Source organism: Dendropsophus ebraccatus, chromosome 3, assembly GCF_027789765.1.
Source record: "Dendropsophus ebraccatus isolate aDenEbr1 chromosome 3, aDenEbr1.pat, whole genome shotgun sequence".
In the NCBI taxonomy this organism is placed as follows: Eukaryota; Metazoa; Chordata; class Amphibia; order Anura; family Hylidae; genus Dendropsophus; species Dendropsophus ebraccatus.
Window position 1 is genome coordinate 167870909 of NC_091456.1, and position 26391 is coordinate 167897299.

At 45.0% G+C, this 26391-nt stretch overlaps 1 protein-coding gene across 5 annotated transcripts in view; it reads left to right on the forward strand.

Moving 5' to 3' along the window:
• Positions 1-26391, forward strand: part of NIPBL (NIPBL cohesin loading factor) — an 87700-nt gene that overhangs the window by 39622 nt on the left and 21687 nt on the right. For 4 of the 5 annotated variants that reach the window (XM_069963082.1, XM_069963081.1, XM_069963083.1 and 1 more), the window contains exons 3-10: positions 5233-5398; positions 6701-6831; positions 8696-8795; positions 9276-9427; positions 9529-9689; positions 10570-10663; positions 10973-11590; positions 14048-15961. In XM_069963082.1, the coding sequence (XP_069819183.1) occupies positions 5233-5398; positions 6701-6831; positions 8696-8795; positions 9276-9427; positions 9529-9689; positions 10570-10663; positions 10973-11590; positions 14048-15961 (3336 nt within the window). The remainder of the gene's footprint in view (positions 1-5232; positions 5399-6700; positions 6832-8695; positions 8796-9275; positions 9428-9528; positions 9690-10569; positions 10664-10972; positions 11591-14047; positions 15962-26391) is intronic. The other variant, XM_069963084.1, reaches the window with a different exon arrangement.

Consider the following 26391-nt stretch of genomic DNA (forward strand, 5'->3'; position numbering starts at 1 on the left):
ACAGGGATAACTTTTATACCAGCACCCCCTCTTCCGGTCCCTCGCTGCCCGAGCTGCTGTAGCTTGCGGCACGATCCGAAAATATCAGAAGCAGTAACAGAGCCCTAATATTTAGCAGCCATGGAGCGGACCCAGCGCTTCTGGATATGAAGGACCCCGTATCGCACCAGGACAACATTTTCCAGGTGACGTCCCCCACACTGGAAAACAGGAGACCCCAGAAGAAGTGCAAAGTGTGGCATAACGGGGGGATCAGGAAAGACACCATGTTCCAGTGTGACACCTGTCCTGATCGCCCCGGCCTCTGCATACTGGATCGCTTCAAGGCGTACCACACGTCATCGGAGTTCTACATTTTCTAAATTCTGTCCCTTATTCCTATTTCAGGGGTCACGTTGATCCAGGGAATATTCTGATCGCCATTATGCAGTCGGGAAGGAATTTTTCCCCTGTGATGAGGCTACTGTCGTCTGCCTCACGAGGGTTTTTTGCCTTCCTCTGGATCAACACAGGTTGAATTTGATAGACACCTGTCATTTTCAACCTTATAAACTAATAATTGGCCTAATACCCCCAAATAAATTAATAATTGTCCCTTTTCCCCAGCTAAGTAGGTATGGCCGCCATTCCCATTAGAGGATGCCATGATGCAATTACAAAACCTCTGTGCGGCCAGGACAGTAGAAACCCCCCACAAGTGACCCCATTCTGGAAACTACCCTCCATAAGGAATCTAACAAGGGGGGCAGCGGGGATATGGCCCCCTGCTGACGGCCACATTTTGGACGTGAAAATGAAAAAAAATTGTATTTTTTATTTTCACGGCACATGTTCTACATATGTGCCGGTTACCAGTGGGGTCTATATGCTCACTGCACCCCTTGTTAGATTCCTTATGGGGTGTAGTTTCCAGAATGGGGTCACTTGTGGGGGGTTTCTACTGTCTTGGCAGAACAGGAGCTTTGTAATTGCGACATGGCCTCCATCCTCCATTCCAGCCTCTAAATGGCGCTCTGTCCCTTTGGTGGCTTGCCCTGTGCCCATATGGCACATTATATCCACATGTGGGGTATTTTCGTACTCAGGGGAAATTACCCTACACGCTTTGCGTTTATTTTCTTTTTTAACCCCTTGTGGAAATGGAAAAAAAAATCAAGGCTAGACCAACATTTAGTGTAATTTGTTTTAAATTTTTACTCTAAATCATTAATCTTGTCTTGATTTTTTTCATTTTCACAAGGGGCTAAAAAAAAAAAAACCACAAAATTTGTAGAGCAATGTCCCCTGAGTACGGAAATACCCGACATGTGGACATAAAGCGTCAGGCGGGTGCAGGGTAAGCCTCCAAAGGGGAGGAGCGCCATTTGGTTTTTTGAGGCTGGATTTGGCTGGAATGGATTTCGAGGGGCCATGTTGCATTTAAAAGGCCCCTGTGTTGCCAAGACAGTTGAAACCCCCCACAAGTGACCCCATTATGGAAACTACACCCCTCAAGGAATGTAACAAGGGGTGTAGTGAGCATATGGACCCCACTGGTGACTGGCACAAATGTGGAACAATGTGGCGTGAAAATGAAATATTACATTTTTTACACTATAATGTTGGTCTAGCCTTGAATTTATCATTTTCACAAGGGGTTAAAAGAGAAAAAAACACACAATGTTTAGAGCAATTTCCCCTAAGTCCGTAAATACCCCACATGTGGACATAAAGCGCCATGTGGGTGCAGGGCAAGCCTCTGAAGGGAAGGAGCGCCATTTGGATTTTGGAGGTTGGATTTGGCCAGAATGGATGATGTACGTTATGTCGCATTTACAGAGCCCTCGTGCTGCCAAGACACTGGAAACCCCCCACAAGTGACCCCATTCTGGAAACTGAACCCCTCAAGGAATCTAACAAGGGGTGCAGTGAGGATATGGACCCCTTGATGACGGCCACATTTGTGCCGTGAAAGTGAAAAAATGAAATTTTTCACTTTCACGTCACATTGTTCCACATTTGTGCCCGTCACCAGTGGGGTCCATATGCTCACTGCACCCCTTGTTAGATTCCTTGAGGGGTGTAGTTTCCAGAATGGGGTCACTTGTGGGGGGTTTCCAGTGTCTTGGCAGCACGAGGGCTCTGTAAATGCGACATGGCCCTTGAAATCCATTCCAGTTAAATCCAGCTTTTAAAAGCCAATTGGCGCTCCTTCCCTTTGGACGTTCGTCCTGCGCCCGCTTGGCACTTTATGTCCACATGTGGGGTATTTCTGTACTCGGGAGAAACTGCACTACATGTTTTGTGTTTTTTTTTTTTTCCTTTTATCCCTTTGTGAAAATGAAAAATTGAAGTCTAGAACAACGTTTTAGTGTAAAAAATACTTTTGTCTTTTTTCACGCCATATTGTTGGGAAAATCTGTGAAGCACCTATGGGGTCCAGATGCTCACCGCACCCCTTGTTACATTCCTCGAGGGGTGTAGTTTTCTGAATGGTGTCCCTTTAGGGGTGTTTTTTAGGTTTTGGCACCCCAGAGCCTCTGACAACCTGAAGTGGTACAGTCAGAAATGACCAAATATAACGGAGGCGTTGAAATTCACTAGGCGCTCCCTTATATCTGAGGCTTGTGGTTGCGTCAAATAGCGCAATAGGGCCACATATGGGGTATTTCTATAAACTGCAGAAACGGGGCAATAAATGTTGGGGTGCATCTCTCTGCTAATAGGTTTATAATTATGAAAAATATTGGATTACAATAAAATCTCTGCACAGAAAATTAAAATTTTCTAATTTCTTACACACTTAGCTTTTATTTCTGTGACTCCCCTAAAGGGTTAAAAAAACACTTTCTGGATGTGCTTTTGCAGAGTTTGGGGGGTGCAGTTTCTGAAATGGGGTGCTTCGTGGGGCTTTCTAACATACAGTCCCCTCAAATACACTTTAAACCTGAACAGGTCCCTAAAAATATCTGATTTTGAAATTTTACTGAAAATTTGGAAATTTGCTGCTAATGTTTTACGCTTTCTATTGTCTAAAAAAAATGAAATATAGTTTAATAAGTACCGCCAACATAAAGTAGACATGTTGCTAATGCTATTTAATATATAATTTATGTGGCATAACAATTTTCTGTATAAGCAGAAAAGGTTTAAAGTTGGAAAAATGCATTTTTATTTTTACAATTTTTCACGTTATTTTGGTTTTTTTCATAAAGATTCGTTATAAGTATCGACTCAATTTTACTAGAAATATAAAGTACAATATGTCACGAGAAAACAATCTCAGAATCAGCCGGATAGGTAAAAGCATCCCGAAGTTATTAATGAATAAAGTGACACAGGTCATATTCATAAAATTTGCTCCGGTCCTTAAGGCCATTTTAGGCCCGGTCCTTAAGTGGTTAATGTTTTCAGAAAAATGACCCTGAAGCGACAGTTACGCTTTAAAGTATAAAATAGCAGATATTGAGACCCCTGAATGACTAATTTGCTTTTTAACCCCTTCATTACCCAGGCCAAAATGGCCTCAATGACCGCTCCAATTTTATTTTATTTTTTTCATTTTTTCCTCCTCGTCTTCTAAGAGCTTTAGCGCCTTTATTTCTCCATCTACAGGGGCCATGTAAGAGCTTGTTTTTTTCAGTAACAAGTGTACTTTGTAACGGTACCTTTTAATCTACCAAAAAAATGTATGACTGAATCCCAAAACTATTTATGGGGTGAAATTGGGGAAAAAATGCTGTTTTGTAACTTTTGGGGAGTTTCCGTGTCTATGTAATGCACTTCACGCTAAAACTGACTATTAATACCTTTCTTATATGTCAATCTGAACACAACAATATGCATGGTTTCATAGCTTTTCTAAAACCTTGGTTTAAGAGTAACTTGGTTTAAGAGCGTTTTGCAAGAAGAGCTCACAGTTTTTCAAAATTGTGACTTGGTTTAACAGCATTGCTTTGGTTTAAGAGCTCCTGGTATTGGGTGGGAGCGTGAGTGGGGGAGGGGCATGGCCTGCATAGCGGGGTCTGCAGCACAGTACTCTGACCCAGGAAGTCTCTCTCACCTTCCAATTTATAGCAGATCCACTTCAGGCTGGGGCTTGCATCAGGGGACAGGACTGTGGGGGTAATCGCTTTATAGCTTTAACCCCTCTCTCCCCGGACAGAGTGCTGCTATACTGTGTCCTCATCTGCCCTGCTCATTCCTTCATGCTCCCTGCAGTCTCTATCAGTCCTTGTGTTTCCCATCCTCTCCATTCCTGCTATAATGTGCTTGCACTCACACTCAGCTATACACACTGCTGCTATAATGTGCTTGCACTCATACTCAGCTATACACACTGCTGCTATAATGATTATAAAATTATTTTTGGGGTGTGGAACCAATTGTCTACATTTCAATGATTTCTTATGGGAAAATTTGCTTTGGTATAAGAGTGGATTTGGATTACAAGCACGGTCCCGGAACGAATTATGCTCGTAATCCAAGGCACCACTGTACTTAAATTGCTCTATTTTGACTCTTTAAACAGTTTTATTTTTTCACCTATGGAGCTGTATGGGGTGTCATTTTTTGCGCCATGATCTCTAGTTTTTATTACTATCATATGTCACTTTTTATAAAAAATTTTTTATTTACAATGTAACAAAAAATTGGCAATCCTGGCGCTTTTTCCCTCTTTATGTTTACGCCGTTCAACATACGAGAACACTACTGTTTATATGTTTATATTGTACAACTTTGCATGCTACAGTATATAATATGCTTATGTATTTAATGATTTTTAACATTTTTTTTGTTTTTTTTTGCGATAATGGGAAGGGGGTGATTTAAACTTTTATTTGGGGGGGGGGGTGTATTTTAAAAACCTTTTTTTTTTGTTTTTAAATTTTTTCTTAGTCCACCTAGGGTACTTTGACATGCAATTATTAGATTGCATAGACAGTCCTATGCCATAGCATTAATCAGTGTTATTGGTGATCTTCTCATAGAGCCCGCCTCAGGTGATGGGCAGGTATACCAATCTATATAGTACATGTAGGTAGTTATGAGTAGGTTAAAGATAGCGGCAATTAAATACTCTGTGTACCCTGCAGATATGGTGTGAATAGCCCTTTTAATCTATCACAAGCTATATATGATTTATTTTGTGCTACAGCATCAGAAATGTTGAAAAACATTTCATTGCTTTCCCAGACGACTACTTCACGTTTGTAGCTAAAATGGTTCATCTCATGTCTTTCTCCTCCACAGTACTGAACCAGCTGCCTCTTCCATCCCCTTTACCTGCTACAACTACAAAGAGCCTCCTCTTTAATGGGCGGATAGCAGAGGAGGTGAACTGCCTTCTGGCGTGCAGGGATGAACCTCTGGTGTCTCAGCTCGTCCATAGCCTCAATCAGGTGTCAACAGACCACATGTAAGTAGAAAAGTGTTTTTTTTTTTTTTTTTTTTTTGCATAAATATACATTGTATAAAAAATACAGAAAAGTGTTTGTCCCAGAACGGCGGCACTTTTGTTCACAATCTGAATCCTGTCCACTGTTATCAGCATTAATACCCTGCTATGTAAAAATGGCTGTGGACTGGTCTTTGGGCTCTACCTGGTAGGACATAATAGTTCTGGTTGTGCCATTCTTCTTAAATGATAGTGACACTTTAAAGGGCACTGGTGGTGTGTAACCAGCAGCCATAATAAACGGGGGGGTTTACACATCACCAGAGATGTTAGTGGTTCTATGTAATAGGTATAAGAAACTGTTTCTGTGGGCTTGAGAGGACCTGTTGGTGTTCCTGTAAGAAGTTTACACTGCTCAGCTCTTTTCCCCTTCTCCTGGCTCTAGTCAGGCTGTATATAGCTTATACGCAGCTGACTGTGCCTTGCAGGAGAAGGGATGGAGAGCTCAGCTGAGCTTTCTGCCACTTTCGAACACTTGTTGGGAATCTCAGTACACAACCTCCATCATTTTACCCTTCTGACACCTCAGTGACATTGGTCGTGTAGATAATAGGTACACCTCCAGATGACAAATAACTCGGCTGGGTGAACATGACAATCATTGTTTTAGCAGTTCTTGGTAACGTCACTGGCTTTGGCCTATATATCCCAGTGTTGTGCTCAACAAAGACGCTTAATTTACCATAGAGTAATTGGAAGTTGTCGTGCGTGATGCAATCCAGCAGAATTCTGAATGTAACTTTCTGCCTGAATCGAGTTTTCTAATACATGTTTAATTTATTTAATGCCGGCATACCCTACTTTGCATGTAAAAAAAAAAAAAAAAAAAAATCAATGTGAACAGAGGCCATTTTTAAAAAAAAATACATATTGTTTCTCCTTTTCCTTTAGCCTTGATCCAATGTGTTTGATGTAAAACAAATATCATTTCCCATATGCAATATAAAGGAGTCATGGTGACTGAAATTTACTGCCCCGAATTGCAGCCTTAGTTCAGTCACAAAAATTTTTCTAAACTCAACTTAAGGCAGATCTAAAACTTAGATTTTAGTTAATATTGTTCAAATATGATCACTATGCATTCATATATTGTTATAGATGGAGTCAATTTATTTAGCTACTGGACGGAGATAAATCCATCTTAGATGTCACTCGGCAGTGTACTAATAGTCTTTCCCTTTCTATACTAGTGGTTTGCAAAGCAATTTATTACGCTGAGATTATGTGCAGTCTTTTAACTATTTCTCTTCCTCCTTTTAACAGAGAACTGAAAGATAACCTGGGCAGTGATGATCCTGAAGGCGACATACCAGTCCTGCTGCAGGCCACCTTGGCCAGAAATCCCAATGTTTTCAGGGAAAAAAGTATGCAGAACAGATATGCAGTGTCAGGTGGTAAGACATAACCACGTTCCATCTGATTTGTAAGAGAAAATATCCGGGTTCGAGGTCCTCTGCCTTATGGTCCATTTAAACGAAGCGATAATTCGTCCAATCGATTGTTTAACAATTTTGAAGCAACGATTTGGTTTTTATAACTATTAGCATTTAGACAAAAAAATCATTATTGCGATTTTTAGATTGCTTAAGCCCATCTCACACATAGGGTCAATCTTTGAAAGACTGTTTTCACGAAGCGATCTGCGAATTTTTAGCGAACGACCAACGACTATTTGAGAACATGTTGAAAGATCACAATGAACGATTTCTTGCTAGTCGATTGATCGTTTGCTGTGTTTACACGAGCCTATTATCGCTCAAATGCTATTGCGAAAATTCGATCGATAAGCGTTCCGTGTAAACGCAGCATTACGGCCTGATATTTAGCACGTCTATCTAGCCACCTGCTGGGTGTTTTTTTTGCTTTCATGCAGGCACATAATAGTCATAATCATAATGTAACCAACAATTGACTGATTTCAATGTAATGTAATAAGAATTTGTTTGAAATTGTGTTAAATTGTATTCAGGTTACAATTTAGGGTCTTATAGGTAAACTAGAGTTTACAGTGACATTCAATACTAGAATGATTTTTATCCCTGAGTTACAAAAGCCTTACATCTGTACATACTTTTTTTATTAATACAAGCATATTCTGGTTTATGTAAGCAAAACTAAAATTCTCAATACAGTTTGGGGCAGATTAACTATTCAAAATGTGTCCGATCTCTCACACAGTTTGCGTTTAAAAAAGGTACCTGTGCCATACACCACCTTAATGGGTTTTAGACCTCATTACGACCCAAGGATCTGGCCTAAATTAAAGTAACTGAACAGCTGGTGTAAAGTTAGGCTAGACTTTCCAAGGACCTATTCCTACTTCATGTATTCTTCTGATGCTACAGACATGGAAGCCCTGTAGAGGAGTCTTTCCCCGATCAGCTTGATTTGTCAATATTATGCCGGGAACGGTGTTTGAATCTTCATTGCTCTGTAACGAAGCAGCCGCGCGGCTGTCATCACAGAGCCACCAAGATTTAGACACTTTCCTTTCTTCCCGCATCATATTGATATACCATGCCGAGCCGGGTAAAGACTCCACTACAGGGCTTGTCTGTAGCATCAGAAGAATACGGTATGTGAAAATAAGCGGTTGTGTTCCTAAGTTTGTGCTTGAAAAATGCATCACGTGTTAAATTGTGGTTTATGAGCAGCAGCTGGCAAAACATGATTTGTGAATAGTCTTATTAGTAACCTACTAGTAATTCCTGCTCACACAAATTCATCCTGGGTGAAATCTTTAAAACTGCAAAGTCGCAGCACCACCCCATTCACTTGTATGAATGATAGTGGCGTAACACTGTGGTGGGGTTTCCACCGGGAATGGTTGTTCAGCCTAAGTCGGGCACTGCTGATCACATTGCACAGCCCACACAGTCCATTTAGGTTCTAATTGCATAAATCAAGAAACACAGGTGGATAAAGCAAATGTGGGAGCACAGCCTTGGGCTTTATACGCACGTTCTGTGTTTCACAGAAATGTCTTCCGTGGAAGGCCTGACATGATTTCCTTAGTGCTTATATGAGACTATTATCTAGAGAACCACTCTTTCCTGGGTAGTGCAATGTATAAAGTTGTTGGTGTATACGCTCTGCATTGATTACTTATTGCATTTTTGTCTTTCTTAGAATTAAATATTATATTTGCATTTTTAGCATCCTCTATTGCAGTATTCGCATTGTATTTTTGCTCGTCTGTAATGTTGGTGGGATTGCTGTTTGAACCCCCGCTGATCCCCAGCTCTGTTTTCTTCTCAGGGATGATGATGCCTCAGTATAAGCTTCCCCAGAATTCCATGCACGGCAGCCCAGCATCTTCCAATTATCAACCAACCACTATCTCTCATAGCCCTTCCAGGTAATGCTCAGTCCAGCACTTCTATTTATGGCTTACATTCCCAAGTGCATTATCCACATAACTGCATCCTGGATAAATAGTTGGGAGAATGGCTCCATAGACGTGCACTCGTTTCTCAGTGGGAATATGAAGAACTCTCCGATATTGCAGACTACTTCCATATATGGAGCCGGATTGGATTGTGGATGAAGCAATAGCTAAAGTCACTCACCAGAAAATCATTCTCTTAGGAGATAAAAGTCCACGTTTTCCAGAGACTGATATTCTGTGGAATGTAAACTCTGCTTGAGTGTTCATGATAAAAGTATGGCTTATTTTAGAAAAGTTTTTTTTTTTGTTTTTGCTGTAACCAATGTGTATCCAATGAATTTAATACTAATCATCATGTATGGGATAAAGCATAAAAAAAAAGTGAAAAGGCAGATGGTCTAAAAAAGAAAAAATATTTTTGTTCACACAAACCTTTCTCTTTCATTTCAGTCGATTTGTGCCACCTCAGACCAGTTCAACAAATCGATTTATTGGCCAGCAAAACAGTCCTGTACCTAGTCCCTACGCTCCTCAAAGCCCTGCAGGATATATGCCATACCCTCACCCTGGAAGTTATTCACATCAACAACAAATGCAGCAAGGTAACGGATAATGTGGCACTGCCAATAAGCCACTCTTATATAGTTGTGGTCTAGCTAGTCAGTCGTGACATCTCTTGACATCTGACTCTTTACTTTGACAGCTTCAGTTTCCAGCCCAGTTGTGGCGGGCGGGTTAAGGAACCTGCATGAAAACAAAGTCTCCGGCCAGTTGGCGGGAAACTCTGCAAACCACCATGCCGATAATTCCAGACACAGCACTAGTGAGGACTATCTGCAGATGGTACATAGATTGGGCAGTGAGGTATGTACGTGACTGTGAATAGTACTCTTGGTATTAATGGGGATACTAGGAGCAGGCATTATGTCTATAGCTGGCGGATTTGAAGCTGCTTACTTTGCTCTAAGAAGGCAAAACTCCTAAAGTAAGGCCATAGCCGCTGTGCCCCTGTTCACTTATGTTTTTAGTAGCTGTTTTAAGGGGGTTCTTTAGCAGAAAGAATTTCTTTCAAATCTACTGGTGTGAAGTTATATAGAATTGTACTTTTATATATATATGTATATATTTATATATTAAATCTTCCAGGACTTATCAGCAGCTGTATGTCCTGCAGCAAGTGAAGTTTTCTTTCCTTTCTGACGCGGTGCTCTCTGCTGCCACCTCTGTCCATGTCAGCAACTGCCTGAAGTAGTACCAAACCTCCATAGGAAACCTTTCTGCTTCCACCTCTGTCCACAGCAGTAGAGCATTGTTTCAGACTGGAAAGAATCCACCACTTCCTTCAGGACATACAGCAGCTGATAAGTACTGGAAGACTGGAGATTTTTTAAATAGGAGTAAATTTCAAATCTATATAATTTTCTGATACCAGTTGATTTGAAAGAAAAAAATATTTTTGCCCCCCCCCCCCCCCCCCCCCCCTTTAGTATCAAAACATTAGCCGGCTATACATTGCACTGTATAAACACTGGGTATACTAACTCGTTTTATATTTGTGCTGTAGTGCTTTAATCTACTTCAGCAAACAGTCCTACTAGATTGTAAACATGTAATGTTGTTTTAAGAGATTATTACCTTGAACCAAGACTGTATCCATATCTAGTCGTACACCTCATTCCCTTTCAATCCCCATTTCTGTGGCCAGATTTAGTGTATGTATTTTATACATTTGTTTTGTTTACAGGATAGTGATTCCTCGATCAGGAACGCTGCCTCATTTCCTCTACGATCCCCACAGTCCGTGTGCTCTCCTGCTGGAAGCGAAGGGACACCCAAAGGTAAATTTGTCTCCATGCTGATCCCTTTCGAAAAAGTTTTTATTGGCTTTAGAAGGTGACCACCAAAGATTTACTGCAGATTTTAAGTCCCATTTGCTTCAGAACATAAATGCAAAAAAAATAAAATAAAACTGAGGCGTCTTTTTAATTGAACGTTCCCCTGAGAATGTATTGGTAGTATTATTACAGTAACAGATGTTCTTAAATATACAGGACATAATGTACTCGATGTATTTATAGCCCTATCATCCATCCCTGGATTAAGTATACCTTCAGTTTTGCTCATTACCTTTGTTTTTCCTCCTTTAGGATCAAGATCATTAATTCTTCAATCCCAGCCTCCCCCCTACACCTCTCCAAGAGACGCTCCGCCTGATATTTTGCTGGACTCACCTGACAGAAAGCTAAAAAGACAGAAAAAGTTAAAGATGAGCAAAGATGAGAAGGAGCCGAGCGAAAAGTCAGCAATGTATGACATCATTAGTTCTCCCTCCAAGGACTCTACCAAACTCACATTAAGACTGTCACGTGTAAGATCATCGGAAATGGACCAGCAAGGAGACATTCTCTCCAGCATGGAGAACAGTAATGTCTCGGAGGGTGATTCCTCTTTCAATGTGCAGTTTCCTGGGCACACATCAAAAACGCCAGTCACTCCACAGGACGTAAATCGCCCCTTGAATGCTGCTGCTTGTTTTCAAGAGCAGAATGAATTCCTGCAAGTACAGCAAGTGCCCGTCCTACAGCCCAACACGTCTGCAACTGCAAAACCGTCTCAACCTCCCGTGGCTCAGTCACAAACCCAACAAACAGGAAACATAACGCCATATGATGAAATTGAACTGGATGCTTTGGCGGAAATAGAGAGGATAGAGCGGGAATCTGCCATTGAGAGGGAACGCTTTTCAAAAGAAGTTCAGGATAAAGGTAACAAGTTTTACTGGTTGGAGAAATAAGGGATTACATGGGATTGGAAGTCCAAGCCAGGATGCATTAGAATGATTCTGTTATTATACGTACTCGAAGGTGGACCAGAATGGTTTATAACTAATGTGTATGGAGCCTCCCAACTCTCCCTAGATTGATGACATTGGGAGTGCAAGATCAGCAAGTTGGATTTCCACTACCCAACCCTTTTTTCCACAAAGATCTAAGCCACTGCCAGAGGAATCTGGCAGCAGCTTTACCCCTCTTTTCTCCATTGAGAACACTTAAAGTGTACCTGTCACCATAAAAAACCTCTGACATGTTCAGACCCATACCAGTCGTGAGAATGAGCTAAGCAAGGTCCTCTCCCGGCTCTGAGTCACATGATGAGTCTGGCTCCTACTGTAAGTCGATGAAGCCCAACTCTCTTTTTCTGACACTGAGCGGGAAGTGAATCGCACTGCAGTGGTCTTAAAGCGACTCTGTACCCACAATCTGACACCGGTTTGGGGGGGACAGATTGTGGGTACAGAGTCACTTTAACACTCAGACCTGGACCAATCAAAACTTTTGACATGTCAAAAGGTTTTTTTATGTCGAAAGTGACACTTTAAAGATTTGTCCTTAGAGGGAATTGGAGACAGAGCTGTCCTCAGAACAAGTGTTCATCCAAAAGCTACTGAAAGTCTACAGTAGTTGAAATTCATACATTGAGGGTGTGCTGCTGACATATGACATGCATCTACAGGAGCTTCTTAGGCTGACACTTTGGTTTCTGTTGAGGATATGTAGTTTGTGAATTTATTTTCAAAGCATCTGAATGTGGTTCTAAAGCTCCATTGCCATGCGTAGGATACAAAATGTTTGATAAGGATTTAGGAATTCACTCATCAAAATCCTGTGGTGTCAATCGCCTTATTCATTATTGTAAATGTATAATATACATAGATATATTTTGCAAAAATTATTGTAAACTTAGACACTTCTGCCGCAGTCAACAGAAGTTACATGTTGGTGGAGAAGGGACTCTAAGGGTGCGTTCATACGTACAGGATCCGCAGCAGATTTCATGGCCCAGATTTGCTTTGCAACTTCAAATCTGCGCCATCAAATCTGCTGCGGATCCTGTACGTGTGAACGCACCCTTAAAGGGGTAGTGCACCCAAAAAAATTTTCTTTCAAATCAACTGCTGCCATGAAGTGCCAGAGATTTGTAATTTACTTCTATTAAAAAATCTCAAGCCTTCCAGTACTTATCAGCTGCTGTATGTCCAGCAGGAAGTGGTATTATTTCCAGTCTGGAGAGCAGGAGAGTTTTTCTATAGTGATTTGCTCCTTCTCTGGACAGTTCCTGACATGGACAGAGGAGGCAACAGAGAGCACTGTGTCAGACAGGAAAGAAAACACCACTTCCTGCTGGACACACAGCAGCTGATAAGTACTGGAAGGCTTGAGATTTTTTAATAGAAGTAAATTACAAATCTCTGGCACTTCATGGCAGCAGTTGATTTGAAAGAAAAAAATTTTTGGTGCACTACCCCTTTAAGGTCCCCATACACCTTAGATTATGATCAGCTGTATATGTCACTTGCAGTGGGTTTGACTTTCAGTCTAAGGTGTTTTGGAGCTTCCGAACAACCACTGGCTGATGGTGTCTGTGGTGGAAGGGGTCGGGCGAGATGGAAAATAGACACATTTGTTTTAAGAGAGATAAGCCTTAGAGAGTATGGCCAGATCTTTTAGAATCATAAAAAGTTGATATTTGTCTCCTTGGTGGAGTTGTTTTTCATATTGTACATTTGGTGTTCGCTTTCAGTCATGTGAATAGTGACGGTGAGTAATCTTGCCTCTTCCTATTGTATTTAGTAGGAGCATACTGTGTGTAACATTTCAACATGCATTCCTTTTTCAGGAGCTATTTTTTATGGCCTAGATTTATAAATCTGTCAATTCATGAAAGGTTTAAAATTTTGTAGAAAATTGTTTCAAGTTCCCTTGTTTCGCATTTGTGTTATGCTATACAGAGAAAATCTTCTAGGTCTGTACCTGTTTGAGACCTGCAGACACAGACTGATACAGAGAGAAAACAAATGATGTGTATGTCTTTGCTGGTGGCCTTTGCAGAGTTATAAAACTTGTGTTTCCTTGGAAGCTGAAGTGCCATAGAAGTGATGCTGAGCCAATGCATGCATTGCCTCTTCCCTCCGACACCCTTGCTGTCTTAACTGATTAATGCCTGTACATCAATTAATCAATGAACAGAGAGGAGATGGAGGGGGCGTAAATGAACACTAGTACTTCACTTTGAAAATAAGACTTTTAGATAAAACTTAATTTATAATCGTTGTTAAATTGCTTCGAATAAATCAAATAAATCTAGACTTCAAAACTCTAAACATTGACTATATTGCAAACATCAAATACCTTGGTACTAATGCATTTATGGTCACTTTTTAGATAAACCTTTAAAGAAGAGGAAGCAAGATTCCTACCCATTAGAAGCTGGAGGTGCTACTGGAGGAAATAGACCAGCTTCCCAGGAGACAAGTGCTACAGGAAATGGGTCACGGCCAGCTTTAATGGTTAGCATTGATCTTCTGCATGCTGGCAGAGGGGACTCTCAGGCAACTGCAACTCAGGACTCGGACTTTGTAAGAAAATCTGAAGAAGCAAAACATTGTAATGATGGATTTGTTTCTGCACCTCCCGAAGATCCAATGGGAGTTCTAAGAAATATATCTGAAAACCATCCAGGGACACCAAGAAAGAGGTCAGAGTCAGAAACTGAGTGTCCTGATAAATCCATCATGAGCACACCTGCCAAGTGTCCAGCTGACCCTGTGCAGGAGGAGTCACTGAAAGAAGGCAAACCATGTGACATCAAAGCAGAGCCCCCTGAGAGTGTCGAGGAACCTATGGTTTGTGGAGACAGCAAAAGCGAGACAAAGCCTGAACTAAGTGAGCAGAGTTATGAGGTTAACAAAATGGAGAATAAAACGGGAGACTTGATGGAGGATGTAAAGACTGAGGCACAACTTGGTGATTCCTCAAATGACTCAAAGCCTTGTGACATCCAGGAGGGAGTTAAACAAAATGAAAGTCCCGATGACTCTAATAAAGAAGACAGTAAACAGCAGCCAAGTGCTCCAAAGCTGCGTAGTGAAGGTAAATCAGACACTCCCAAACAGAAACCTGAGGGAAAGCCAGAGACTCCAAAACGGGGTGACACTAAACCAGAACAGTCCAAACAAAAGGCCGATGGCAAATCCGAGACACCGAAACAGAAAAGCGATGGTCGGCCCGATACTCCCAAGCAGCGGACTGATAATCCTAAACAAAAAAGTGATGGGCGTCCCGAAACACCCAAGCATAAAAATGATAGCAGACCTGAAACTCCTAAGCAAAAGGTTGAAGGTCGATCAGAAAGCCTAAGGCAGCGAAGTGATTCCCGACAAGAGGGTCAGAAACAAAAAAGCGATGAGCGCCCAATCTTGACTAGACAAAGAAGTGATAGTCGTCCAGAGACACCAAAACACAAACATGATAACCGAAGAGACTCAAACAGGCTCTCCTCTGACAAGAAACCAGATTCATCCAAACATAAAACAGATTCTAAACCAGAGTCTCCCAGGGGCAAGCCTGAAAGTCGCTCTGATGGGGCTAAGCAAAGAGTAGATGGGCGACCAGGTCATGAATCTTCAAAGAGAGATCTTGACAATCCAAAACAGAAATCTGATGACAAGAGTGAATCCGATCGTCAAAAGGGAGATCCATCCAAGGTTAGGAAGCCAGAGTCTTTAAGGTCTTTCAATAAGAATGAACACGGAAGTAAGTCTGACCCTTCCAAAAAGGATAATCCTGAGCGAAGGCACAGCCGACATGATTCTGATGAGTCCAGGGACCGGCTTTCTTCTGGGGAGCAGAGATTAAGACCAGGAAGCCCAAGGATTAAATCTGACAGCAAACCGGACCCAAGTAAATCAAAGACGGATAAACCTGCTTTACGATCACCAACTGGTAAAGATGACAAAAGGACCGATGGGAATAAACCTAAGGTGGATGGGAATAAATCACATGGGGACAACAAAGCAGGATTCCCAAGTTACTTGTTGGGTGGGAGTCAGGGTTCACTGAAAAATTTTGTCATTCCAAAACTCAAGAGGGATAAGGATGGCAATGTCACCCAGGAGCCTAAGCGAACGGAACAGAAAGCTGATAAAGTGGGGTTTGTGGAAGACCTTACTAAAGGAGCCAAGCCTGTAGTGGTTCTTCGAAAAATGTCTTTGGATGAAGTACAAAAACTGATTAGAGAAGACAAATCCAAGGGCTCTCTGAAGTCCAATAAGAACAAGCCATCGAAATCCAGCAAAGGTAATGCAAGTGTTCCTTTCTCTTCGCGGACTGTTAACATGTGTTTAAGTATTTGTATTGTATTGTCTAGTTGTACTGAAAACTGGTGCTGTGGTTGATGGTGCAGGCTATTGTGTTTTTTTTTTTTTTAATCTGTGTGCATTCTGACCATACATTGGTCTAATATAGTTAGTTTTTTTTGCCATGGTTGGTCCAGAAAGAGAGGAAAAGTGAGTCTTTGGTCTTGTGTTCTCACATCATATCACACAATTGCATTGTGGGAATAAAGGTGATAGTTGGACCCTCACGATCAGTGGCTGATGTCTATGCCAAACCAGAAATACAGCCTTTCATTTGCCTCCCAAAGTTTCTGCTATTATAACATATAAAATGAGGTTTAATAGAGGATTGTGTAGTTTGTATATCACTAGAAAACTATGAATGTGGTTAGTTAGTTTGACCATATTGTATAATTGTCGTGTTTTTGATGGTTTACTATAAGGGTTATATAACTCACGGCAGATTTATTTTACTAATTTCTGTGGTTGTTCCATACATGACATTGGGGCTTGAAATAATTCTGGCTCATGCTGCACTATAACCCTGTTCAGAGGTATACGACTGATCTTCAGTCCACTCAATATTTAGCAACAAGCGTTATATACCAACCCATGATATCTTAAAGCTCCTCCAAATCCTATATGACAATGCCAGTTTTGCAGGTCTGCATTTGTGTCCAGTTTTATAAAGTTAACAAATTGCTGAAGTTGAAGGGCAACTTTTGGCTGTAAAAATTAAAGGGACTAACCATTCAGCCAGTCAATGACTGGGGAGTGTGCAATTCATCAGCAGGGACGGGCATTTTTCTGAGTCGTGATGTCATCATAACCTTGGGGGGGGGTTGTTAATGCCTTCCAGCCTGTTATGTGGCATGCGTCACAGGCATGGTGAGAGAAAGGTGATGATTAGTGTGTTCTCCCCTGTCGCCTGTGAGATTTTTGAATGTCTCCTTTTAACTATGCTTTTCTATACAGAGTCGTCTTAAAAAATGTGTATCTTATCTTGTCCTGCTGTCGGATGAGCCCGAGTTGTCTTAAGGTTATGTGGTAAATTGTATTGTACAGTCATGGCCAAAAGTTTTGAGAATGATACAAATATACATTTTTACAAAGTCTACTGCTTCAGTTTTTAAAATGACAATTTGCATATACTCCAGAATGTTAGAAAGAGTGATCAGCTTAACAGCAATTACTTGCAAAGTCAATATTTGCCTAGAAAATGAACTTTATCCCCCAAAACACATTTCAACATCATTGCAGCCCTACCTTCAAAGGACCAGCTAACATTGTTTCAGTGATTGCTCCATTAACATAGGTGTGGGTGTTGATGAGGACAGGGCTGGAGATTAATCTGTCATGATTAAGTAAGAATGACGCCACTGGACACTTTAAAAGGAGGCTGGTGCTTGGCATCATTGTTTTTCTTCTGTTAACCATGGTTATCTCTAAAGAAACACGTGCAGTCATCATTGCACTACAGAAAAATGGCCTAACAGGGAAGAGTATCGCAGCTAGAAATATTGCACCTCAGTCAACACTCTTTCTATCGCATCATCAAGAACTTCAAGGAGAGAGGTTCCATTGTTGCCAAAAAGGCTCCAGGGCGCCCAAGAAAGACCAGCAAGTGCCAGGACCGTCTCTTTAGTGTTTCAGCTGCGGGATCGGGCTACCAGCAGTGCAGAGCTTGCTCAGGAATGGCAGCAGGCAGGTGTGGTGAGGCAGAGACTCTTGGAGCAAGGCCTGGTCTCAAGGAGGGCAGCAAAGAAGCCACTTCTCTCCAGAAAAAACATCAGGGACAGACTGATATTCTGCAAAAGGTTCAGGGAGTGGACTGCTGAGGACTGGGGGAAAGTCATTTTCTCTGATGAATCCCCTTTCTGATTGTTTGGGACATCTAGAAAACAGCTTATTCGGAGAAGACGAGGTGAGCGCTACCACCAGACTTGTCTCATGCCAACTGTAAGGGTGCCTTCACACGTACCGTATCACTGCGTATTTATTGCTACGTTTTTAACGCTGCGTATTTATCGCTGCATTTTTATCTGCGTGTTTTGGTGCGATTTTTACATGCCCATTTTGATTCACATGATTTTCATGTGAAAATTAAAACTCGCATGTAAAAATCGCACCAAATACGCAGCGATAAATACGCAGCGATAGGGTATGTGTGAAGCTACCCTAAAGCATCCTGAAACCATTCATGTGTAGGGTTGCTTCTCAGCCAAGGGAATTGGCTCTCACAGTCTTGCCTAAAAACACAGCCATGAATAAAGAATGGTACCAGAATGTCCTCCAAAAGCAACTTCTCCCTACCGTCCAAGAGCAGTTTGGCGATCAACAATTCCTTTTCCAGCATGATGGAGCACCTTGCCATAAAGCAAAGGTGATAACTAAATAGCTCAGGGAACAAAACATAGAGATTTTGGGTCCATGGCCTGGAAACTCCCCAGATCCTAATCACATTGAGAACTTGTGGTCAATCATCAAGAGACGGGTGGACAAATAAAAACCAACAAATTCTGACAAAATGCAAGCATTGATTGTGCAAGAATGGACTGCTATCAGTCAGGATGTGGTCCAGAAGTTAATTGAGAGCAGCCAGGGAGAATTGCAGAGGTCCTGAAGAAGAAGGGTCAACACTATTGACTTGCTGCATTACCTCATTCTAACTGCCAATATAAGCTTTTGTTACTTATAATATGATTGTAATTATATTTCTGTATGTGATAAAAACATCTGGCAAACACAAGTAAAACCAGAGGGCAGCAGATCATGGGCAAATATAATATTTGTGTAATTCTCAAAACTTTTGGCCATGACTGTACACAAATCTTAAAGGAGAAATCCGGGCAGGTCCCCATTATTATCTTATTATGGGATATACTGTTTATGCCTGGTTTTTTGGCCAGGTGGGATTGGCAGTGCCGGCTCTGATCCTCTCTGCCATTTAGCATCACTTACTTGTGTTACTGCATCTTTTGTGTGAAGACGCTGCAGTAAACACAGCCCTAATTTCACTGCAGAGTTTTGCACAATCGGTGAAGTTGCAGCAGCTGCTTCTGTCACTTCTTGCCTGCTTAGGTGTAGGCTGTAGGGGCCGGTCAGAGATGGTGAATTAGTGAATCACTCAGGGGATTCGGGGATCCAGCCATACCCCCTGTAACATCAGAGATGATTCGTTGACATGGGGAGAAAAGCTGAGGGTCAATACAAGTTTTGTAGTCCTTTCATTTTCCCACTTCCTGTCAGTGGTGAAAAGCCACGAAATCATGGACTATTGGTAATAACATTGTATTGGAAGGTTATATATCTTGGGACGATTAATTTAAATACAATTTTCTCACACTGGAGTATCCCTTCAAAGGGGCTAAAGTTCTGGCTGTCTAGGCGTTATAGGAATTGTAGTTCTGCAGCAGCTAGATGGCTGTGCGTTAGGCACCTGTGATCTACATTCTGTATATTGTAAAATGACAGACTGATTTTCCCAGGAAAAGCATTTGTCCGAGCTGTGGCTTCTCCAGGCTGTGTGTAAGGATGGCAGTCATTGAGATGGCCGTTCATATACTTATGGTTTTGGCTCTCTGTTCTGATAGAGCTCACAGACATGCCAATGTGCCCCTACTCTGGGTAACATTGGTGTCTCTCATCAGGGCAAATAGCAACAATGTAACATTTCCTGCTGTTGAATAATGGAGCTCATACTGGGTGTATTGACAGATGATTGTCAGATTCTGTGGAAATGTCTGTACCTCAAAGGCAAAATACACATAGTGTGAACCTATTGCCTTGGCTGCATAATACAATGGCAGGGAGTTGGCATTATACAGGATGATCTAAGGCTACAGGTTCTCCTTTTGGGCCATAGAAAACTAATCTCCCAAATTGCTATTGGGGGGATTTATCAATTTTCTCCCATGTGTAGGCTTTAACGTAAAATTGCTGCAAATTGGGTTCAAGTATGGAGACTGGCCTTAGTTGCCCTGGCTGTGTGTTTTGGGCCATTGTCATGCTGCAAGACCCAGCCACCCATCTTCAGTACTCTTACTGAGAAAAGGAGGTTGTTGGCCAAAATCTCATGATACATGGCTCCATCCATCCTCCCTTCTATGTGTTTTTTCTGTCCCCTTTGCAGAAAAGCCCCCCCAAAGTATGATAGTTCCACCCCAATGTATCACGATTGGGACTGTGTTCTTGGGGCTGTACTCATCCTTCTCTTAACATAGCGAATTCTGTTTTGGTCTCGTGACCACATGACCTTCTCCCATGCCTCCCCTGGATCATCCACATGGTAATTGGTGAATTTGAAGCGGGCCTAGTCATGTGCTGGGGTGAGCAATACCTGGATTTTAATCCATGATGTAGTGTGTTATAATAATCTCCAGGTCATTGACCAGGTCCTCCTGTGTAGTTTTAGGCTGCTTACTGACCTCCTTCAGAATTATTCTTACCCCACAAGGTGAGATCTTGTATGGGGCCCCAGACTGAGGAAGATTGAGTGTCATCTTGTGTTTCTTCCATTTTATAACAATTGCGCCAACAGTTGCCTTCTCACCATGCTGGTTGCCTATTGCACTGTAGCCCATCCCAGCCTTGTGCAGGTCTACAGATTTGATTGTGCAATGCTTAGACAGCTCTTTGGTTTTGGCCATGGTAGAGAGGTTGGCCTGTGATTGTGTGGACAGGTGTTTATGCAGGTAATGACGTCAAACAAGTGCAATTAATACTGGTAAAGAGTACAGAGTAAGGGTCCGTTCACACATTATCTGCCAAAAATTTAAAGCCAAAGCCTTCCTGGCTTTGGCTTCAAATCTTTGGCAGATAATCTTTCTGTGTAGATGGACCCTGAGGGTGCCTTTACACAGAGATTTATCTGAAAGATCTTTGAAGCCAAAGCCAGGAATGGATTTTAAAAAAGGAGATATCTCAGTCTTTATGACCTGTTCTCTGTTTATAGTCCGTTCCTGGCTTTGGCTTCAAAAATCTATCAGAGAAATCTGTGTAAAGGCACCCTAAGAGGAGCTTTTTAAAGGGAAACTAACATGCTGGTATGTCCCTATTGCGCACAGGATGCTGGGAAGAAATGTAAGGTTCTTTCCTTCATCCTTGGCGCTGTTTCTGTGCTATTAAAAGTTTAACCTCTTAAAGGGGTTATCCAGTGTGGGGGCACCAGGGAGGAGGTGGCTGAAATAAAAGATGTCCACTCACCTCCCCGGTTCCAGCGGCGGGTCACTCATCACAGCGCTCCGGTCCCTGGTTCCCGGCCGCTTCCTGGTGTCTGACGCCGCCCGAGACGCTATGTCTCAGGGCCGCTCAGCCACTCGGTGAAGGAGGCGGGATCAGTTTGAAGTCCGCTCGGATCCCGCCTCCTTCACTGAGTGGCTGAGCGGCCGGGAACCGTGGACCGGAGCGCCGCAATGAGTGACCCGCCGCTGGAACCGGGGAGGTGAGTGGACGTCTTTTATTTCAGCCACCTCCTCTCCCCCCCCCCCCCCCCCCCCAGAAAGTGCCCCCATGCTGGAGCACCCCTTAAAGGACCCATGAAGTACCGGTACGCCAGTGGGTCCAGCAGTGCTATAAAGTGAGTTCACATAGCACATGGCGACCATGGCTATCAGCGGCCACGTCCTTACTGTTAATGATGGGCCGCCGTGATTGCGTGGCTGCCAGCCATTAACCCCTGCAATATTTAAAAGTCAGAGACAGGAGCTGCCCTCCTGTCACTATGCGATCGGGACCCCCGCAGTGTAATGTGTGGGAGCCAATCATAACTGATGGCCGGAGGTCTCTTACCTTCCGACCGGCAGTCAGATCGTCCTTCAGTGCATAGTCTGTTATAGGCAGGCCTTAGGCCCCGTTCCCACTGAGCAAAACTAGCGGAATTCCGCTAGTTTTGCTCAGTGGGAACGGGGCCTTATACAACGATCAATGCTATGGCAAAGCAATGAGTAGTGTTACTGATCTAATGCAGAAATATAAAGGTCCCCTAGGGTAACTTTAACCCCTTAACGACAGGGCGTATATTTACACCCTGTGGCCGCCTCTGGGAGTTCAGAGGGAGGCCGTGGCGACCCCACTCTGAACCGCCGCGGTCTCGGGTGCCGCATGTAACCTGCTAATAAAGTAATCAGATGCAGCTGTCAAAGTTGACAAAATTCACCACACATTGAATTTTTTTTTTTGGGGGGGGGGGGGGGGGTTGCAGTGTACTTTATGCAAAAATGCAGCCTGTCATTGCAAAGTACAATTAGTGGCGCAAAAAAAATAAGGGCTCATGTGGGTTTCTAGGTGAAAAAATGCAAGTGCTATGGCCTTCTAAGCGCAAGGAGGGAAAAAAATAAAGTGCAAAAATGCAAGTTGGCTCTGTCCTTTAAGGGGTTAAAAGTGTAAAACAAAAAATTTTAAAGTTCCACCCCCCCTTCCCATTTCATAAATAAATCATATGGAAAATAAACATATATACCGTAAACTGTTAAAATAAAACATTATTCTTCCTGCATGGTGAATGCCATAAACAAAAAGCAATAAGAAACACAAAGATTGAGGTTTTTTTTATATTACATTGTGTATATAGGAAAAGTGCACCTGTTCCTGGGAAAAAAAACAAGCCCTCACATGGCCCTGTATATGGACAAATAAGGCGAGGAGGAAAAAACAAACACGAAACTGAAAATTGGTGTGGTCCTTAAGGTCATTTTGGGCTCTCTCCTTAAAAGGGTTATCCAGCGCTACAAAAACATGGCCACTTTCCCCCTACTGTTTTCTCCAGATTGGGTGTGGTTTTGAAACTCTGTTCCATTGAAGTAAATGGATCTTAATTGCAAACCACACCTGAACTGGAGACAACAGTAGGGGAGAAAATGGCCATGTTTTTGTAGCGCTGGATAACCCTTTTAAGGAGAGAGCCCAAAATGACCTTAAGGACCACACCAATTTTCAGTTTCGTGTGTTTGTTTTTTCCTCCTCGCCTTATTTGTCCATATACAGGGCCATGTGAGGGCTTGTTTTTTTCCAGGAACAGGTGCACTTTTCCTATATACACAATGTAATATAAAAAAAACTCAATCTTTGTGTTTCTTATTGCTTTTTGTTTATGGCATTCATCATGCTCTAGGTGTGCTCCCCATGGTTCCTGCCATGAGTGGGGGTCTCAGCACCTGCCTCCCCCATGGTTCCTGCCATCAGTAGGGGTCTCAGCACCTGCCCTAAACGGTTCCTGCCATCAGTGGGGGTCTCAGCACCTGCCCCCCCCCCCCATGGTTCCTGCCATCAGTGGGGGTCTCAGCACCTCCCCCCCCCCATGGTTCCTGCCATCAGTGGGGGTCTCAGCACCTGCCTCCCCCCATGGTTCCTGCCATCAGTGGGGGTCTCAGCACCTGCCCTAAATGGTTCCTGCCATCAGTGGGGTCTCAACACCTGCCCCCCCCCATGGTTCCTGCCATCAGTGGGGGTCTCAGCACCTGCCCCCCCATGGTTCCTGCCATCAGTGGGGGTCTTAGCACCTGCCCCCCATGGTTCCTGCCATCAGTGGGGGTCTTAGCACCTGCCCCCCATGGTTCCTGCCATCAATGGGAGTCTTAGCACCTGCCCCCCATGGTTCCTGCCATCAATGGGGGTCTTAGCACCTGCCCCCCATGGTTCCTGCCATCAGTGGAGGTCTCGGCACCTGCCCCTCATGGTTCTTGCCATTAGTGGGGGTCTCAGCACCTGCCCTCCATGGTTCCCGCCATCAGTGGAGGTCTCAGCACCTGCCCTCCATGGTTCCTGCCATCAGTGGGGGTCTCAGCACCTGCCCCCCCATGGTTCCTGCCATCAGTGGGGGTCTCAGCACCTGCCCCTCCCATGGTTCCTGCCATCAGTGGGGGTCTCAGCACCTGCCCCCCCATGGTTCCTGCCATCAGTGGGGGTCTCAGCACCTGCCCCCCCCATGTTTCCTGCCATCAGTGGAGGTCTCAGCACCTGCCCCCCCATGGTTCCTGCCATCAGTGGGGGTCTCAGCACCTGCCCCCCCCCCATGGTTCCTGCCATCAGTGGAGGTCTCAGCACCTGCCCCCCCCCCATGGTTCCTGCCATCAGTGGGGGTCTCGGCACCTGCCCCCCCATGGTTCCTGCCATCAGTGGGGGTCTCGGCACCTGCCCCCCCATGGTTCCTGCCATCAGTGGAGGTCTCAGCACCTGCCCCCCCATGGTTCCTGCCATCAGTGGGGGTCTCAGCACCTGCCCCCCCATGGTTCCTGCCATCAGTGGGGGTCTCAGCACCTGCCCCTCCCATGGTTCCTGCCATCAGTGGGGGTCTCCACACCTGCCCTCCATGGTTCCCGCCATCAGTGGAGGTCTCGGCACCTGTCCTCCATGGTTTCTGCCATCAGTGGGGGTCTCAGCACCTGCCCCTCCCATGGTTCCTGCCATCAGTGGGGGTCTCAGCACCTGCCCCTCCCATGGTTCCTGCCATCAGTGGGGCTTTCAGCACCTGCTCCCCCATGGTTCCTGCCATCAGTGGGGGTCTCAGCACCTGCCCCCCCCCCATGTTTCCTGCCATCAGTGGAGGTCTCAGCACCTGCCCCCCCATGGTTCCTGCCATCAGTGGGGGTCTCAGCACCTGCCCCCCCCCCATGGTTCCTGCCATCAGTGGGGGTCTCAGCACCTGCCCCCCCCCCATGGTTCCTGCCATCAGTGGAGGTCTCAGCACCTGTCCCCCCATGGTTCCTACCATCAGCGGGGGTCTCGCACCTGCCCCCCCCCCCCATGGTTCCTGCCATCAGTGGGGGTCTCAGCACCTGCCCCCCCCCCCCCCCCCATGGTTCCTGCCATCAGTGGGGGTCTCAGCACCTGCCCCTCCCATGGTTCCTGCCATCAGTGGGGGGGTCTCAGCACCTGCCCCCCATGTTTCCTGCCATCAGTGGAGGTCTCAGCACCCCCCACCCCCCTCCATGGTTCCTGCCATCAGTGGAGGTCTTGGCACCTGCCCCTCATGGTTCCTGCCATTAGTGGGGGTCTCAGCACTTGCCCCCTCCCCCCCTCCATGGTTCCTGCCATCAGTGGGGGTCTCAGCACCCCCCCCCCCCTTCATGGTTACTGCCATCAGTGGGGGTCTCAGCACCCCCCCCCCCTTCATGGTTACTGCCATCAGTGGGGGTCTCAGCACCCCCCCCCCCTTCATGGTTACTGCCATCAGTGGGGGTCTCAGCACCTGCCCCCCCATGTTTCCTGCCATCAGTGGAGGTCTCAGCACCCCCCACCCCCCTCCATGGTTCCTGCCATCAGTGGAGGTCTTGGCACCTGCCCCTCATGGTTCCTGCCATTAGTGGGGGTCTCAGCACTTGCCCCCTCCCCCCCTCCATGGTTCCTGCCATCAGTGGGGGTCTCAGCACCCCCCCCCCCTTCATGGTTACTGCCATCAGTGGGGGTCTCAGCACCCCCCCCCCCCCCTTCATGGTTACTGCCATCAGTGGGGGTCTCAGCACCCCCCTCCCTTCATGGTTCCTGCCATCAGTGGAGGTCTCAGCACCTGCCCCCCCCCCCCCCATGGTTCCTGCCATCAGTGGAGGTCTTGGCACCTGCCCCTCATGGTTCCTGCCATTAGTGGGGGTCTCAGCACTTGCCCCCTCCCCCCTCCATGGTTCCTGCCATCAGTGGGGGTCTCAGCACCCCCCCCCCCACCTGCCCCCCCATGGTTACTGCCATCAGTGGAGGTCTCGGCACCCCCCCCTTCCTACAGGTCAGTGACTAGCTGTCAGCCGTTCCCCTACATGATGGGTCCCCTGCACATATAACCTCCCAGGTGTGTGCCGGCAGGATTGTAGCTGCTCCCCGATCAAATCTTCCATGGAATACAATACGTCCTATATTCCGGCGCTGCCATCGTCCCTCTCACCTCTGTCCGCCCCGTATCCACTACTCCTTTCCCGCCTGTAGAGAGTGGCTGCGGTATACTGTCTGCGCTCCCATCATGCATTACCGGCCACATCCAGTCAGGACATGCTGGGAGTTGTAGTCCGCAGCTCGGGGATCCCGGACCTGTGATATACCGCAGTACACGGTGACGGCGGACTGTCCTGTGCGAGGGAGAGAGAACATCCCGGTGTGACCAGCAGGCGGCGCTCGCACGCATGTGTACAGTGTTGTGTGCAGACACGTTGCTGCAGTCACGTGGCTAACCAAAACAAGAGAGCGCGTCTCGTGCAGTGTGCGGGGCTGTTTGTGTTCCGCTCTGCGCCACGCGGTGGCGGCATCCTGGGAAAGCGGGCAGCACGTGCGGCGAGGGCGAACGGCGCCTGCGCAGAGGGGTCAGAGCGCGGCGCCTGCGCAGAGGGGTCAGCGCGGCGTGTCTGTGTGTACAGAGGCTCCCGCCGACTCCCCACACACAGAGGCGCGCACCTCAGGCGGATACACGGC